The sequence below is a fragment of the Triticum dicoccoides genome, chromosome 6B (genome assembly GCF_002162155.2).
Source record: "Triticum dicoccoides isolate Atlit2015 ecotype Zavitan chromosome 6B, WEW_v2.0, whole genome shotgun sequence".
In the NCBI taxonomy this organism is placed as follows: Eukaryota; Viridiplantae; Streptophyta; class Magnoliopsida; order Poales; family Poaceae; genus Triticum; species Triticum dicoccoides.
The window spans coordinates 606487677-606504011 of NC_041391.1; the positions used below are offsets into that span (position 1 = coordinate 606487677).

Genomic DNA, 16335 nt, shown 5'->3' on the forward strand with positions numbered 1-16335 from the left:
CGTCCTATATAGGGTTTAGTTTTTATATTAGTAAAATGGACTAAAAGTTGCTCGTTTATGTAAGTTATATCCGAACTTAAATAAAATCCGCCCAGTTTGCACGAATTTCGACCATTTAGATTCAGTTTTTGTTGAAATGTATGTGGGCACTCTTGGATGGCCGCATCCCGCATCCGTGTCCACGGACTGATCCCCCTATTCGTCGATGGATGCGCGAGAAAATTTGCAGGTTGCCGCTGAAGATGTCCTAATAGACTATTTTTTTAAACGTACTATTCGACTTGAAATAAACACTTCCTAATATGGCGCCCGCAGGGAAGTACTACACAACAACCGCGGCGCTATAAAGAGCAGGCTAGAGTAGATAGAACTTCCGAGCCTGGCATGGCTTCTAGACCAACAACCGCGCAGCGGTGCACGGTCCCTCGCGCGCGCCCCCACCGCATCGGCACGGTACGCACCCAAGTAACCAACCGCCCTGTACGTCCTTGCCCGGCGGCGTCCACGTACGGCCATTTCCCCCGTCCTCGATCATGGCTCGCTCGCGCCGCATGCTCGTCCCCGTCAGTCACGCCCTAGCAAAAGCCCTTTTTGCCCACTCGCGCGCACAATAACGCACGCCGTTGGTTACAGCGTGCGCCGTGCGACCGATCGAACCATACGAATTGAAGGGACCGCCTTTTCATAGCTCCCACCACGCAGCGCGCCAGCAGGCAAACTCCTTTAGCTCACTTAGCTACCACTAGACGCGATCACAGCTAGCTAGCCACTCGATCGACATGGCTAGCAAGTCGGGGTCCCTGCTGATCCTCGCGGTGCTGGTGGCCGCGGCGTGCTCGGGCTCGGCGGCGCGCGACGTCCCTGTAAGACAATAGGTTTTGGGGGGGAACCGGCACAACCCTCTAGGGGTGGCCTATCACATATATATATAATGAGGTGGTATACAACATTACAATATACACATGTAAATACAGTCTAACACCCTCCCTCAATCTTAGCCACTTTCTAATGAATCTAGAAGGGTAAGATTGCGCCTGCAAGTCTCAAACTGTGGCAAAGGCAATGGCTTGGTGAAGATGTCAGCAAGTTGATCCTTGGAAGAAATAAACTTGATCTGTAGTTGCTTCTGAGAGACACGTTCACGCACAAAGTGATAGTCAACTTCAATGTGTTTCGTTCGGGCATGGAATACCGGATTTGCAGAAAGGAATGTAGCACCGATGTTATCACACCAAAGAACAGGAGGCTGTGATTGGGGTATACTTAACTCCTGAAGCAAGGACTGTACCCAGATGATCTCTGATGTGGCATTGGCCACAACCTTATACTCGGCCTCAGTACTGCTACGCGAGACAGTAGCCTGTTTTCGAGCACTCCAGGCAATCAGGTTAGAGCCAAAGAAGACAGCATAACCCCCCATGGATCGCCTGTCATCCGGATTGCCAGCCCAGTCTGCATCAGAATATGTTGAAAGACAACCAGAGTCAGAGGGCCGAATATGCAAACCATGAGCCACCGTGAAACGAATATAGCGCAAAATTCGCTTAACAGCAGACCAATGAGTGTCACGGGGTGACTGCAGATACTGGCAGACTCGGTTAACAGCATAGGAAATGTCTGGTCGCGTGATCGTCAAGTACTGGAGCCCACCAACAATACTCCTGTACTCTGTCGCATCAGAAGAAGAAAGAAGCACACCATCAACAGCATTGAGCTTATCAGTGGTAGACATGGGTGTAGTCGTCGGTTTGCACTTAAGCATCCCAGCTCGCTGCAACAAATCCAGAGAGTACTTCTTCTGCGTCATAACAAGGCCAGCATCACGAGAAGTAACCTCCACACCAAGAAAGTAATGAAGCTTCCCAAGGTCCTTGACCGCAAAATCAGCACCAAGTGAGCGAACAAGCGCAGTAGCAGACGACTGAGAGGAGCTAACCAAAATGATATCATCTACATAGACCAACAAGTACATAGTAACCTCAGGCCTTTGAAGAAGAAACAATGAGGAGTCAGCAGTTGATGATGCAAAACCATGAGCACGAAGAGCCATTGCAAGACGAGCATGCCAAGCACGAGGAGCCTGCTTCAGACCATAAATTGCCTTGGACAGACGACAGAGATGATCAGGGCGATCCGGATCAGAGAAACCCGGAGGCTGGCGCATGTAAACCTCCTCCACCAAGACACCATGAAGAAAAGCATTTTGAACATCAAGCTGACGAAGAAACCAACCTCGAGTAACAGCCAGAGAGAGAAGAAGTCTGATGGTAGTAGGCTTGACCACTGGACTGAAGGTGTCTTCATAGTCAAGTCCAAAACGCTGTCGAAAACCACGAGCAACCAGACGAGCCTTATAGCGCTCAATGGACCCATCAGAATGCCTCTTCACTTTGAAAACCCATTTGGAATCAATGACATTTACCCGTGATTGTGGAGGAACAAGAGTCCATGTCTGATTGCGAAGAAGCGCTTGATACTCCTGCTCCATGGCCTCTCTCCAATGAGGAATGCGCATAGCAGCTTGATACGTGCGTGGCTTAGAGGATGGATCTGCGAGAGCAGCAGACATGCACGCCGCTAACCAAGCAACTATGCCATCGTGACGTTGCTTAGGCTGAAAAATGCCACTCCGACTGCGCGTATGTGGACGTAGAGCAGCAGCAGGAGCCGGCGGAGGCGAAGGTGACGGAGACGTGATGGTCGCCGGAGATGCAGGAATCACCTCAGGCGAGCTCGGGACAGACGACTCCGGGCTGCATGGCGAAGACTGGCCCGACGACAGGGGCTCAGAGGCCATGGGCGAACCGAGAGTGGGCGAGGCCAGCTCTGGTGACACCGGCCCAGACGGCCTTAGCGAGGCGAGAGCAGGCGAGGCCGGCCCTGGTGAGAAGGGCCCAGACACCCTGGGCGAGGCAGGGGCGGGCGAGGCCAGGCCTGGTGATGACTGCCCCGATGCCCTGGGTGAGACGGGGACCAAGGAGGCCGGCCCAGTCGGCGGGGTTGCAGGGCGCAACGATGGCGAAGGCAGCCCAGAAGCCAGAGGCGACCGGGCCAGGACGTCGATCGGCCGTGCATGAGCACGGAAACCGAGGCCATGCAGGGGCGCCATGTGCTCCTCATGCACAACAGAAGGTGCCGAGGATGAAGGCGATGGCGACGAAGAGGAAGATGGCACTTCCAGAATCTCCAAACGAGCCCCACGACCAGTGCCTGCACCATGGTTAGGCAACAATAGAGGAGAATATGCAACATCATCAAATTGGTCAGAAGCAACAGAGGATGAATGCATGACAGGTGGCTCGGTAGTGGACACAGGGAGTTTGGCAAAGGGAAAAACATGCTTATCAAACACAACATCCCGAGAGATGTAGACACGATTAGTGGGCACATGAAGACATTTGTATCCTTTATGAAGAGAGCTATAACCAAGAAAAACACACTTCTTGGAACGAAACTCGAGCTTACGCTTGTTATATGGACGGAGATGGGGCCAGCAAGCACACCCAAACACCTTGAGAAAGGTGTAGTCCGGTTGTTCATTAAGGAGAACTTCAATGGGAGTCTTCATATTCAAAACACGAGTGGGAGTACGATTGATGAGAAAACATGCAGTGGTGAAAGCATCACTCCAAAAACGAAACGGAACAGATGCATGGGCCAAAAGAGTCAGACCAGCTTCAACAATGTGACGATGCTTACGTTCTACTGAACCATTCTGCTGATGTGTATGTGGACATGCTAAACGGTGAGTGATCCCAAGCTACTGAAAGAAGGAGTTGAGGTTGCGATACTCGCCACCCCAGTCCGACTGAACATGAACAATTTTGTGCTTGAGAAGGCGTTCAACATGTTTTTGGAACTGAACAAAAATGTCAAACACATCAGATTTACGTTTGATAAGATAAAGCCAGGTAAAGCGGCTGTAAGCATCAACAAAACTGATATAGTAATTATGACCACTAACAGAAGTCTGAGCAGGACCCCATACATCTGAAAACACAAGTTCTAAAGGATGTTTCACCTCACGACTGGACTCCGAAAAAGGAAGTTGATGACTCTTCCCCTGCTGACAAGCATCACACACTGCTACATCTTTATTACTAGACACACTAGGAAGCTCATGACGACGCAAAACATGCCGGACAATAGGTGTGGCCGGGTGACCAAGACGAGCATGCCACTGTGACGGAGATACCCGAACTCCACTGAAGACGCGAGCGACGCCAGGATGCTCCATACGATAGAGACCTTAGCAGAGCCGCCCACTAAGAAGAATGTCCCTCGTGCCCCGATCCTTAATAAAAAGATCAAAAGGATGAAATTCACAAAGCACATTATTATCACGAGTGAGTTTAGGAACTGAAAGAAGATTACGTGTCACAGATGGAACTCGAAGAACATTGCGAAATTGAAGACTCCTATTGGCATGTCTAGTGAGAAGTGATGCTTGACCAATATGAGAGATGTGCATACCTGCTCCATTGGCGGTGCGGATCTTGTCGGAGCCATGGTAGGGTTCACGAGTGTGAAGCTTCCCCATCTCACTGGTCAGGTGCTCTGTCGCCCCAGAGTCCATGTACCAGTGGGGATCAATGGAGTAGGACTGAGTGTGTCCCTGTGGCTTCTGCGGCGGCGGACGATCAGCCATGGCGACCTGACGAGCAAAGTTGTGTGTATCCTTCCCGTCATTGTCGAGACCAAGAAAACCCCGCTGGAAGCGCTTGTGACACTTCGAGGCCCAGTGCCCATCGCGACCACAAAGCTGGCACACACGTGGACCGCCAGCCCCTGGTAGCGTCGCAGTAGGAGGAGGGGCCGAGGCGGGTGGTGGTGACTGCCCCGAAGGAGCCCTGGATGAAGCAGAGGAGCGACCACCCTTGGTGGCGGCGTTTGCCGAGAGGGCGCCGTTGCCCCTGGATCGGCGCGTCTCGACTCGTTGCTCAGTAAGCAGGAGGCGTGAAAAGACCTCGTGTGCTGGCATGGGCGTGGAGTTGCCCCTCTCATTGATGATCTCGACTAGGGCGTCATACTCCTCATCAAGACCATTGACAATAAACTAGTTGAACTCGGAGTCGGTGAGGGGCTGTCCAATGGAGGCCAGCGTGTCGGCGAGACTCTTGACTTTGTTGTAGAACTCAGTGGCGGTGGAGTCAAGCTTCTGACACTCCCCAAGTTGGCGATGGAGCCCAGATACACGAGCCTGCGACTGTGCCGCAAACGAGCGCTCAAGAATAGTCCATGCCTCGTGGGACGTCTTGGCGAAGACAACAAGCCCAGCAACGGCCGGAGAGAGCGACCCCTGGATGGAGGAGAGGTTCGCCTGATCCTGCCCTGTCCAGACACGGTGAGCTGGATTATAGACCGGACCGTGCACGCTGTCAACCAGCGCAGGAGGGCAAGGGAGAGAGCCGTCGACATAGCCAAGCAGATAGTGACTCCCAAGAAGCGGAAGAACCTGCGCGCGCCAGAAGATGTAATTGTCCGACGACAACTTGATGGTGATGAGATGGCCGAAGTCAAACGGCGGCGGCGGCTGCGATCCTATCGAGGAGACTGGCTGAGGTGAGACCACCGTGGAGACAGTCAGAGGGGCAGCCGGCGCGGTGACAGAGGGCGTGATGGCCGCGGTTGACGCCGCGAAGCCTGCCAGCGCGACGTCCTCCGCCACCAGCGGCGCAGTGGCCGAGGGCGCGACAGCCGCGGTTGACGGGGCGGCGGCGGTGTGGGCCACAAGCGCCTGCCCGGGCGAAGTAGCAGCCGGCGGGAGCGCGAAGAGGGAGCCGACGCTCCGTGTCCCGATCGGCGCCTGAAGGGAGGCGGCATCCAGTGGCCTCGAGAGAAGTGCCGCGAGGGAGGCCGGCAGAAAACCGGTGGCGGTGGAGCCGGACGCAGCGGCGGACGTCATAGCAGTCGGGCGACGGCGACGGCGGGCGCGGCGGCGGCGGCGGCGGCGGTTTAGGGTTTTTAGGCGGAAGCGGACGTAACCTAGCGTGATACCATGTAAGACAATAAGTTTTGGGGGGGAACCGGCACAACCCTCTAGAGGTGGCCTATCACATATATATATAATGAGGTGGTATACAACGTTACAATATACACATGTAAATACAGTCTAACAGTCCCGCACGCCGAGTACGCGATGAAGCGGCCGGAGACGTTCCAGGAGGGGACGGTGCTGATCCCGGGGATCGGGCGGTACGAGCTGGGCAGCCACTACATGCCGTACATCGGCGGGCTGGACCACAGCATCCCGGCCGCCGCCAACGGGCAGTTCATCCCCGGCGCCGACGACACCTGGGTGCCCAACCCCGGCTTCGAGGTGCCCAACCCGTTCCGCCCCGCGTCCACGGAGTCTCCATGATGTATTAGCGACTGCGTGCGAGCGCGCTGACGCTGTCGACGTTGTGTGTATTGAAGATGTACCTGTATGGGCTATGGATAGATGCGTAGGAAGCATCCATCGCATATCTCGTTTTGTTTGTTGTTGCCAATAATGTGTTTCAGTCAACGGCGGAGCAGGGATTATGCATAAGGGGCACGACATTGAGCAAAATTCTAAAATGCAATATGTTGTACGAATATATTGGGTTTTTTTTCATGAAGAAATATATAAGAATCGACCGTTCGTGTAGCAAACTATGTATTATCATTACTAAAAAAGTGTTGATAACAAAGACATATCACATACTCCTAGATAGCATTGAAGAAAAATGTACAATTATATGACGATGAACGAACAATTATCAATCGGACTCTATAGTCCTTTCGTGGTATTTAATCCATAAAAAAATGAACTGTAAAAACATCTTTTTTCTACGGAACTGTAAAAACGTCTTATATTAAATTACAAAGGTAGTAGATGGCATTGAAGTAAAATGTTCAATTAAGTCACGACAAACGACCAATTATCAGTCGGACTGTATAGTCCTTTCGTCGTATTTAACCCATCAATAATTGTACATTTTAGGCTGCTATATTGATAAAACGTCAGCCTAAATTTAATTATCTATTTCAGAAACAAAGTAACAAAAAGGTATTTATAAATTACAACACCGAAGTTTGCCTTGTCAAAGAAGGATTTTTTTTTGCCTACTTGTGCACTTTGCCTCTTCCTACATCTTTGTGTTGGAAGTGCAAAAAGGAGGGAGGGAGGGAGAGAGATAGAGCCGTAGGAATTTAAAAGAAGCAACGGGTGGCCCGGATGTGTCTGGGTGGCTGATGCATGTACTTTACTAGTCAGGGGCCTAGAGATTTTAGAAAAGTCCTTAATAAACCTCCTATAAAAACCGGCATGACCAAGGAAACTCCTTATACCTTTTATGTCCTTGGGACATGGCATCTTTTCAATAGCATCAACTTTAGCTTTATCAACTTCAATACCTCTCTCGGAGATCTTGTGCCCCAAGACAATGCCTTCGTTAACCATAAAGTGGCACTTTTCCCAATTCAAGATGAGACTAGTGTCTCCGCATCTCTACAAAACTCGATCTAGATTGCTCAAGCAATCATCAAAAAAAGATTCATAAACGGAGAAATCATCCATGAATACTTCACAAATCTTTTCACAAAAGTCAGATAATATAGCCATCATATATCTTTGAAAGGTAGCCGGTGCATTACATAAACCAAAAGGCATGCGTCTATAAGCAAAAGTACCGAAAGGGAAAGTAAATGTAGTTTTTGATTGATCCTCCGCTGATACAGGTATTTGAGAGAAACCAGAATAACCATCTAGAAAGCAGAAATGTGTGTGTTTACATAGTCTTTCTAGCATTTGATCAATAAGAGGTAAAGGGTAATGATCTTTCTTAGTAGCTTTATTTAATTTATGGAAATCAATTACCATCCTATAACCTGTAATAATTCTTTGTGGAATCAATTCATCTTTATCATTAGGAACAACAGTAATACCTTCCTTTTTAGGAACACAATGGACAGGGCTTACCCATTCACTATCAGCAACAGGATAAATTATAGCTGCCTCGAGGAGTTTCAATATCTCATTTCTTACCACTTCTTTCATCTTAGGATTTAATCTTCGTTGAGGATCTCTAACTGGTTTGGCATCTTTTTCCACTTTATTTGTGTTGGCATTGAAGGAAATATGCCCTAGAGGCAATAATAAAGTTATTATTTATTTCCTGATATCATGATAAATGTTTATTATTCATGCTAGAATTGTATTAACCGGAAACATGATACATGTGTGAATACATAGACAAACTTAATGTCACTAGTATGCCTCTACTTGACTAGCTCATTAATCAAAGATGGTTATATTTCCTAACCATAGACATGAGTTGTCATTTGATTACATGTGTGAATACATAGACAAACTTAATGTCACTAGTATGCCTCTACTTGACTAGCTCATTAATCAAAGATGGTTATCTTTCCTAACCATAGACATGAGTTGTCATTTGATTAACGGGATCACATCATTAGGAGAATGATGTGATTGACTTGACCCATTCCGTTAGCTTAGCACTTGATCGTTTAGTATGTTACTATTGCTTTTTTCATAACTTATACAAGTTCCTATAACTATGAGATTATGCAACTCCCGTTTACCGGAGAAACACTTTGTGTGCTACCAAACATCACAACGTAACTGGGTGATTATAGAGGAGCTCTACAGGTGTCTCCAAAGGTACATGTTGGGTTGGCGTATTTCGAGATTAGGTTTTATCACGCCGATTGTCGGAGAGGTATCTCTGGGCCCTCTCGGTAATGCACATCACTATAAGCCTTGCAAGCAATCTAGCTAATGAGTTAGTTACGGAATGATGCATTACGTAACGAGTAAAGAGACTTGCCGGTAACGAGATTGAACTAGGTATTGAGATACCGACGATCAAATATCGGGCAAGTAACATACCGATGACAAAGGGAACAACGTATGTTGTTATGCGGTTTGACCGATAAAGATCTTCGTAGAATATGTAGGAGCCAATATGAGCATCCAGGTTCCGCTATTGGTTATTGACCGGAAACGTGTCTTGGTCATGTCTACATAGTTCTCGAACCCGTAGGGTCCGCATGCTTAAGGTTTCGATGACAGTTATATTATGAGTTTATGAGTTTTGATGTACCGAAGTTTGTTCGGAGTCTCGGATAAGATTATGGACATGACAAGGAGTCTCAAAATGGTCGATACATAAAGATTGATATATTGGAAGCCTATATTTGGATATTGGAAGTGTTCCGGGTGAAATATGGATTTTACCGGAGTACCGGGAGGTTACCGGAACCCCCCAAAGGCTTAATGGGCCTACATGGGCCTTAGTGGAGAAGAGGAGAGGAGGCAAGGGCTGGCCCGTGCACCCCACCCCCCCTAGTCCGAATAGGACAAGGAGAGGGGGCGGCGCCCCCCCCCCTTTCCTTCCTCTCTCCCTCCTCCTTCCCCCTTCTCCTAGTCCAACAAGGAAGGAGGGAGTCCTACTCCCGGTGGGAGTAGGACTCCCCTTGGCGCGCCCCCTCCTAGGTCGGCCGCCCCCTCCCTCCTGGCTCCTTTATATACGGGGGCAGGAGGGCACCTCTAGACAACAACAATTGATCTCTTGATCTCTTAGCCGTGTGCGGTGCCCCCGTCCACCATAGTCCTCCTCGATAATATTGTAGCGGTGCTTAGGCGAAGCCCTGCGACGGTAGAACATCAAGATCGTCACCACACCATCGTGCTGACGGAACTCTTCCCCGACATTCTGCCGGATCGGAGTACGGGGATCATCATCGAGCTGAACGTGTGCTAAAACTCGGAGGTGTCGTAGTTTCGATGCTTGATCGGTCGGGCCGTGAAGATGCACGACTACATCAACCGCGTTGTTCTAACGCTTCCGCTTTCGGTCTACAAGGGTACATGGAAAACACTCTCCCCTCTCGTTGCTATGCATCACCATGATCTTGCGTGTGCCTAGGAAAATTTTAAAATTACTACGTTCCCCCACAGTGGTATTAGAGCTTAGGTTTTCTGCGTTGATGTTATATGCACGAGTAGAACACAAGTGAGTTGTGGGCGATACAAGTCATACTGCTTACCAGCATGTCATACTTTAGTTCGGCGGTATTGTTGGATGAAGCGGCCCGGATCGACATTACGCTTACGCTTACGCGAGACTGGTTCTACCGACGTGCTTTGCACACAGGTGGCTGGCGGGTGGCAGTTTCTCCAACTTTAGTTGAACCGAGTGTGGCTACGCCCGGTCCTTGAGAAGGTTAAAACAACACTAACTTGACGAACTATCGTTGTGGTTTTGATGCGTAGGTAAGAACGGTTCTTGCTCAGCCCGTAGCAGCCACGTAAAACTTGCAACAACAAAGTAGAGGACGTCTAACTTGTTTTTGCAGTGATGTGATATGGTCAAGACGTGATGCTATATTTTATTGTATGGGATGATCATGTTTTGTAACCGAAGTTATCGGCAACTGGCAGGAGCCATATGGTTGTCGCTTTATTGTATGAAATGCAAACGCCTTGTAATTGCTTTACTTTATCACTAAGCGGTAGCGATAGTCATAGAAGCAATAGATGGCGTAATGACAACGATGCTACGATGGAGATCAAGGTGTCGCGCCGGTGACGATGGTGATCACGACGGTGCTTCAGAGATGGAGATCACAAGCATAAGATGATGATGGTCATATCATATCACTTATATTGATTGCATCTGATGTTTATCCTTTATGCATCTTATCTTGCTTTGATTGACGGTAGCATTTTAAGATGATCTCTCACTAATTATTGATGAACCACAAGTGTAGGGGATCTATCGTAGTCCTTTCGATAAGTAAGAGTGTCGAACCCAATGAGGAGCAGAAGGAAATGATAAGCGGTTTTCAGTAAGGTTTTCTCTGCAAGCACTGAAATAGTAGGTGATAGATAGTTTTGTGATAAGACAAATAGTAACGAGCAAAAAGTAAATAAAGTAAATAAAGTGCAGCAGGCTGGACCAATCCTTTATGTAGCAAAGGATAAGCCTGGACAAATTCTAATAATGAGGAAGGAGCTCCCGAGGACACATTGGGAATTATCGTCAAGCTAGTTTTCATCACGTTCGTAAGATTCGCGTTCGGTACTTTGATAATTTGATATGTGGGTGGACTGGCACCTGGGTACTGCCCTAACTTGGACAAGCATCCCACTTATGATTAACCCCTATTGCAAGCATCCGCAACTACAAAAAGGAGTATTAAGGTAAACCTAACCACAACATTAAACATATGGGCCCATATCAACCCCTAACGAAGCAACGCATAAACTAGGGTTTAAGCTTCTGTCACTCTAGCAACCCATCATTTACTTATTACTTCCCTATGCCTTCCTCTAGGCCCAAATAATGGTGAAGTGTTATGTAGTCGACGTTCATATAACACCACTAGAGGAAAGACAACATACATCTCATCAAAATATCGAACGAATACCAAATTCACATGACTACTAATAGCAAGACTTCACCCATGTCCTCAGGAACAAACGTAACTACTCACAAAGCATATTCATGTTCATAATCAGAGGAGTAATAATATGCATAAAGGATCTGAACATATGATCTTCCACCAAGTAAACCAATTAGCATCAACTACAAGGAGTAATCAACACTAGTAGCAACCCACAGGTACCAATTTGTGGTTTTCATACAAGATTGGATACAAGAGATGAACTAGGGTTTTGAGAGGAGATGGTGCTGGTGAAGATGTTGATGGAGATTGACCCCCTCCCGATGAGAGGATCGTTGGTGATGACGTTGGTGATGATTTCCCCCGCCCGGAGGGAAGTGTCCCCAGCAGAACAGCTCTGCCAGAGCCCTAGATTGGTTCCGCCAAGGTTCCGCCTCGTGGCGGCGGAGTTTCGTTCCGTAAGCTTGCCCATGATTTTTTCCAGGGTAAAAGGGATGATATAGCAGAAGATGGACGCCGGAGGCCCACCAGGGGGCCAAGGAGATAGGGGGTTGTGCCCTACAGGGGGGGCGCGCCCCCTGTCTCTTGGAGAGGGTGTGAGCCCCCTGGCCTATTTGTTTTGCTCATAAATTCTTAATAAATCCAAAAAGTTGTTTCGTGGAGTTTCAGGACTTTTGGAGTTGTGCAGAATAGGTTTGCAACATTTGCTCCTTTTCCAGCCAGAATTCCAGCTGCCGACATTCCCCCACTTCATGGTAAACCTTGTAAAATAAGAGAGAATAGCCATAAGTATTGAGATATAATGTGTAATGACAGCCCATAATGCAATAAATATTGATATAAAAGCATGATGCAAAATGGACGTATCAACTCTCCCAAGCTTAGACCTCGCTTTTCCTCAAGCGGAAGCCGAAATCGAAAAATATGTCCACATGTTTAGAGATAGAGGTGTCGATAAAAATAGAATACGAACATGAGGGCATCATGATCATTCTAATAACAGCAACATATATAGATTTTGTCATATGATTTCCTATGCTCAAGTAATAAGCAATTCACAATGTCAAGTATGGTTCATAAACTTCATTGGGAACTAACAAACTATAATCTCGGTCATTGAAGCAATTGCAATTTATCGTAACATCAGAAAGAGTCAGTAATAGAGCTTCTCAACAAGCTCACATACTCAACTATCTCGTAGTCTCCCATAATTTCTAACACTCACGCAATACTTGTGGTTATAGAGTTTCAGCCGGACACTGAGAAAGATAGGGGCTTATTGTGTTGCCTCCCAACGTATTCACCTTTAGGTGATGTCAACAATAATAGCATATGCCAACTTACATCCAATTGGATATAAGTATCATGATCTTTCAAACACGAGGAGCTTGGCAAAGGATAAAATGAAAAGGAAAAAGGTGAGGATCACCTTGACTCAAGCATAAAGTAAAAACATAAAGTAAAAGATAGGCCCTTCGCAGAGGGAAGCAGAGGTTGTCATGCGCGTTTAGGGTTAATGCACGAAATCTTAATGCAAAAGAACGTCACTTTATATTTCCCCTTGTATGTGGACCTTTATTATGCAATCCGTCGCTTTTATTACTTCCACAACAAGTTCGTACAAAGCTTATTTTCTCTGCACTAATAAGTCATACATATTTAGAGAGCAATTTTTATTGCTTGTACCTATGACAACTTACTTGAAGGATCTTACTCAATCCATAGGTAGGTATGGTGGACTCTCATGGCAAAACTAGGTTTGAGGATCTTTGGAAGCACAAGTAGTATCTCTACTTGGTGCAAGGACTTTGGCTAGCAAGAGGGGGAAAGGCAAGCTCAACATGTTTGGAAGGTCAATGACAATATACTTTATCTAAGATGTCGGAAAACATAAACCATTATGTTGTCTTCCTTGTCCAACATCAACTCTTTTAGCATGTCATACTTAATGAGTGCTTCACAATCATAAAAGATGTCCAAGATAATATATATATATATATATATATATATGTGAACCCCTCTTTCCTTATCACTTCCTATTAATTGCAATGATGACCAAGGCTACGTTCATCAACTCTCAACAATTTTTATGCCTCATACTTTCCATGTGTGAAGTTATCACTATCCATAAGATCAATATGAACTCTTTTGTTCTTTCTACTTTCTCAAGATCATAGCAACAAAGCAAAGCCCTTGACTCAACACTAATCTTTATTATAGAAAGCACACGGACTCGCTTATATAAAGAGATCATAATGCAAAACTCATGACTACTTGATATCAAAACTTCAATCTACTAGATCAAGATAGTACTAAAAGGATCGAACTAAATAAAGCGGTAAACATAGGAGTGTGATGGTGATACAATACCGGGGCACCTCCCCCAAGCCTGGCAGTTGCCAAGGGGAGTGCCCATACCCATATGATTATTTCCTCAGAGCTGAGGGAGGTGGTGATGATGACGGTAGAATTGTTGCATTTTTCTTCTCTAGCTTGCGTCTGAGGCTAAAATTTTCCTCCCTTAGATCCTCATTCTCGAGCTCAAGTTTCATTATCTTTTTGCATAGTGCTGCCTTGTTGTCCTGCAAAAAACGTGGTGGGATAGATTGGACCTTAGGGAGGCTTGACTTCTTGAACTCCACATGCATATCACCAGGTTGAGGTAGTGGATCGTCCTCTTCCTCGGAGCTTGTCTCCTCCTTCCTCTTTGGATCATAGTCTTCTTCTTCCTCTATGGTCCAGCCATAATGTTCCACATCCCCATATACTTTTGGATTTGCAATATAATCAGCCATGTAAATCTCTCCCTCCAAATCTTGGGACGACATCTTGTTCCAAATCTGCAGCAGGAATAGCTCGAAACGAAAATAGAGGATATTTGCATGATACAGTGGTCAAAACCTTCGGGGGTATAAATAATGAATTTTTACCAACCAAAATACGTAACATACAAGAAAAGGGAGTCCGGGAGGCAGACGAGGTGCCCACGAGACAGGGGGGCGCCCTACAGGGGGGGCGGCCTCCTCTCTCGTGGGAGCCTTGTGTCCCTTTCGGACTACTTCTTTCTTACTAAAATTCTTAAATAATCCAAAACTGATAAAAATTGCCATTAGAGTTGTTTTGGAGTCGGTTTACTTACAGTACCACGTACCTATGCCTTTTCGGAGTCTGGAACGTTCTGGAAAGTGTCTCTTATGTATTCCTCGGGGGTTATGGTATCAATAATATTAGTTTCAACATTGATAGGATTACCTAAAATATAATGTTTAATTCTTTGACCGTTAACCACCCTCGGATTTGTGCCTTCGAAGTTGTTGATTTTTATAGCACCAGAACGATACACCTCCTCGATAACGTAGGGACCTTCCCATTTTAAGAGAAGTTTTCCTACAAAAAATCTTAAACGAGAGTTGAATAATAACACATAATCTCCTACATTAAACTCGTGCTTTTGTATCCTCTTATCATGCCAGCGTTTGACTTTTTCTTTGAAAAGCTTGGCATTCTCATATGCTTGGGTTCTCCATTCATCAAGTGAGCTAATATCAAACAACCTCTTCTCGCCGGCAAGTTTGAAGTCATAATTGAGCTCTTTAATAGCCCAATATGCTTTATGTTCAAGTTCAAGAGGTAAATGACATGCTTTTCCATAGACCATCTTATATGGAGACATACCCATAGGATTTTTGTATGCAGTTCTATAGGCCCATAATGCATCATCAAGTTTTTGGACCAATTCTTTCTACATCTATTCACAGTCTTTTGCAAAATTAATTTGAGCTCTCTATTGCTCAACTCTACTTGACCACTAGACTGCGGGTGATAAGGAGATGTGATTCTATGATTGACATCATACTTAGCAAGCATCTTACGGAAAGCACCATGAATAAAGTGTGAACCACCATCAATCATAAGATATCTAGGGACTCCAAACCTCGGAAAAATAACTTCTTTAAGCATTTTAATAGAAGTGTTATGATCAGCACTACTAGTTGGAATAGCTTCTACCCACTTAGTAATGTAATTAACAACAACTAAAATATGTGTATAACCATTGGAGGCAGGAAAAGGTCCCATATAATAAAAGCCCCAAACATCAAACGGTTCAATAACAAGAGAATAATTCATAGGCATTTCTTGACGTCTACTAATGTTACCTATTCTTTGACATTCATCACAAGATAAGACAAACTTACAAGCATCTTTGAAGAGAGTAGGCCAATAAAAACAAGATTGTAGTACCTTGTGTGCAGTTCTATCTCCAGCGTGGTGTCCTCCATAAGATTCAGAGTGACACTTGTGTAGGATTTGTTCATTTTCATGCTCAGGCACACAACGTCTAATAATACCATCTACTCCTTCTTTATAAAGGTGTGGATCATCCCAGAAGTAATGTCTTAAATCATAAAAGAACTTTTTCTTTTGCTGGTATGTGAAACTAGGCGCTATATATTTAGCAACAATGTAATTAGCATAATCAGCATACTAAGGAGCAGTACGAGAAGCATTGACAACCGCTAATTGTTCATCAGGAAAATTATCATTAATAGGCAGTGCGTCATCAAGAACATTCTCTAACCTAGATGTCGGAGTAATGGGCCACAGGTAGGCTAACCCGAGCCCCAGAGCCTATCAAAGCATCGGGGCAGACTGCGCCCCTCAAGACCCCCCGATGAAGAGCCGCCTCCCGGGAGTCGGCATCAACCGTCCCTCACGGTCGAGTCCCAGGGACGGCTTCGAGATAAGCCGACTCTCAGGTGACGGCTTCCAGATAAGCCGACTCTCAGCTGACGGCTTCTAGATAAGCCGACTCTCAGCTGACGACTTCCAGAGAAGCCGGCTATGGGAGTCGGCCCGTGACCCCAACCCCCTCCTTCCTTCGCCACGATGGGCGGGGCGGAGTACGGTCGCAGCATGGCCGTCTCTACCCCGCTTACG

At 46.5% G+C, this 16335-nt stretch overlaps 1 protein-coding gene across 2 annotated transcripts; it reads left to right on the forward strand.

Annotated features, from left to right (window-relative positions):
* Window positions 1-732: 732 nt before the first annotated feature.
* On the forward strand, window positions 733-6525 carry LOC119325413 (putative cell wall protein). Of its 2 annotated transcripts, none has more exons than XM_037599166.1 (2): window positions 733-861; window positions 6123-6525. In XM_037599166.1, exons 1-2 carry the CDS (start codon window positions 780-782, stop codon window positions 6359-6361), a joined length of 321 nt encoding a protein of 106 aa, XP_037455063.1. In that variant the 5' UTR covers window positions 733-779; the 3' UTR covers window positions 6362-6525. The 2 variants fall into 2 exon arrangements, with proteins under 2 accessions (XP_037455063.1, XP_037455064.1); XM_037599167.1 differs by having other exon boundaries at window positions 733-857; window positions 6119-6525.
* Window positions 6526-16335: the final 9810 nt, after the last annotated feature.

Bases quoted from the DNA above. Each gene is read 5' to 3' on its own strand.
- LOC119325413 (XM_037599166.1), top strand. From the start codon at position 780: ATGGCTAGCAAGTCGGGGTCCCTGCTGATCCTCGCGGTGCTGGTGGCC. The intron at 862-6,122 runs CTGTAAGACAAT...GTCTAACAGTCC, and splicing joins CTCGGCGGCGCGCGACGTCC to CGCACGCCGAGTACGCGATG.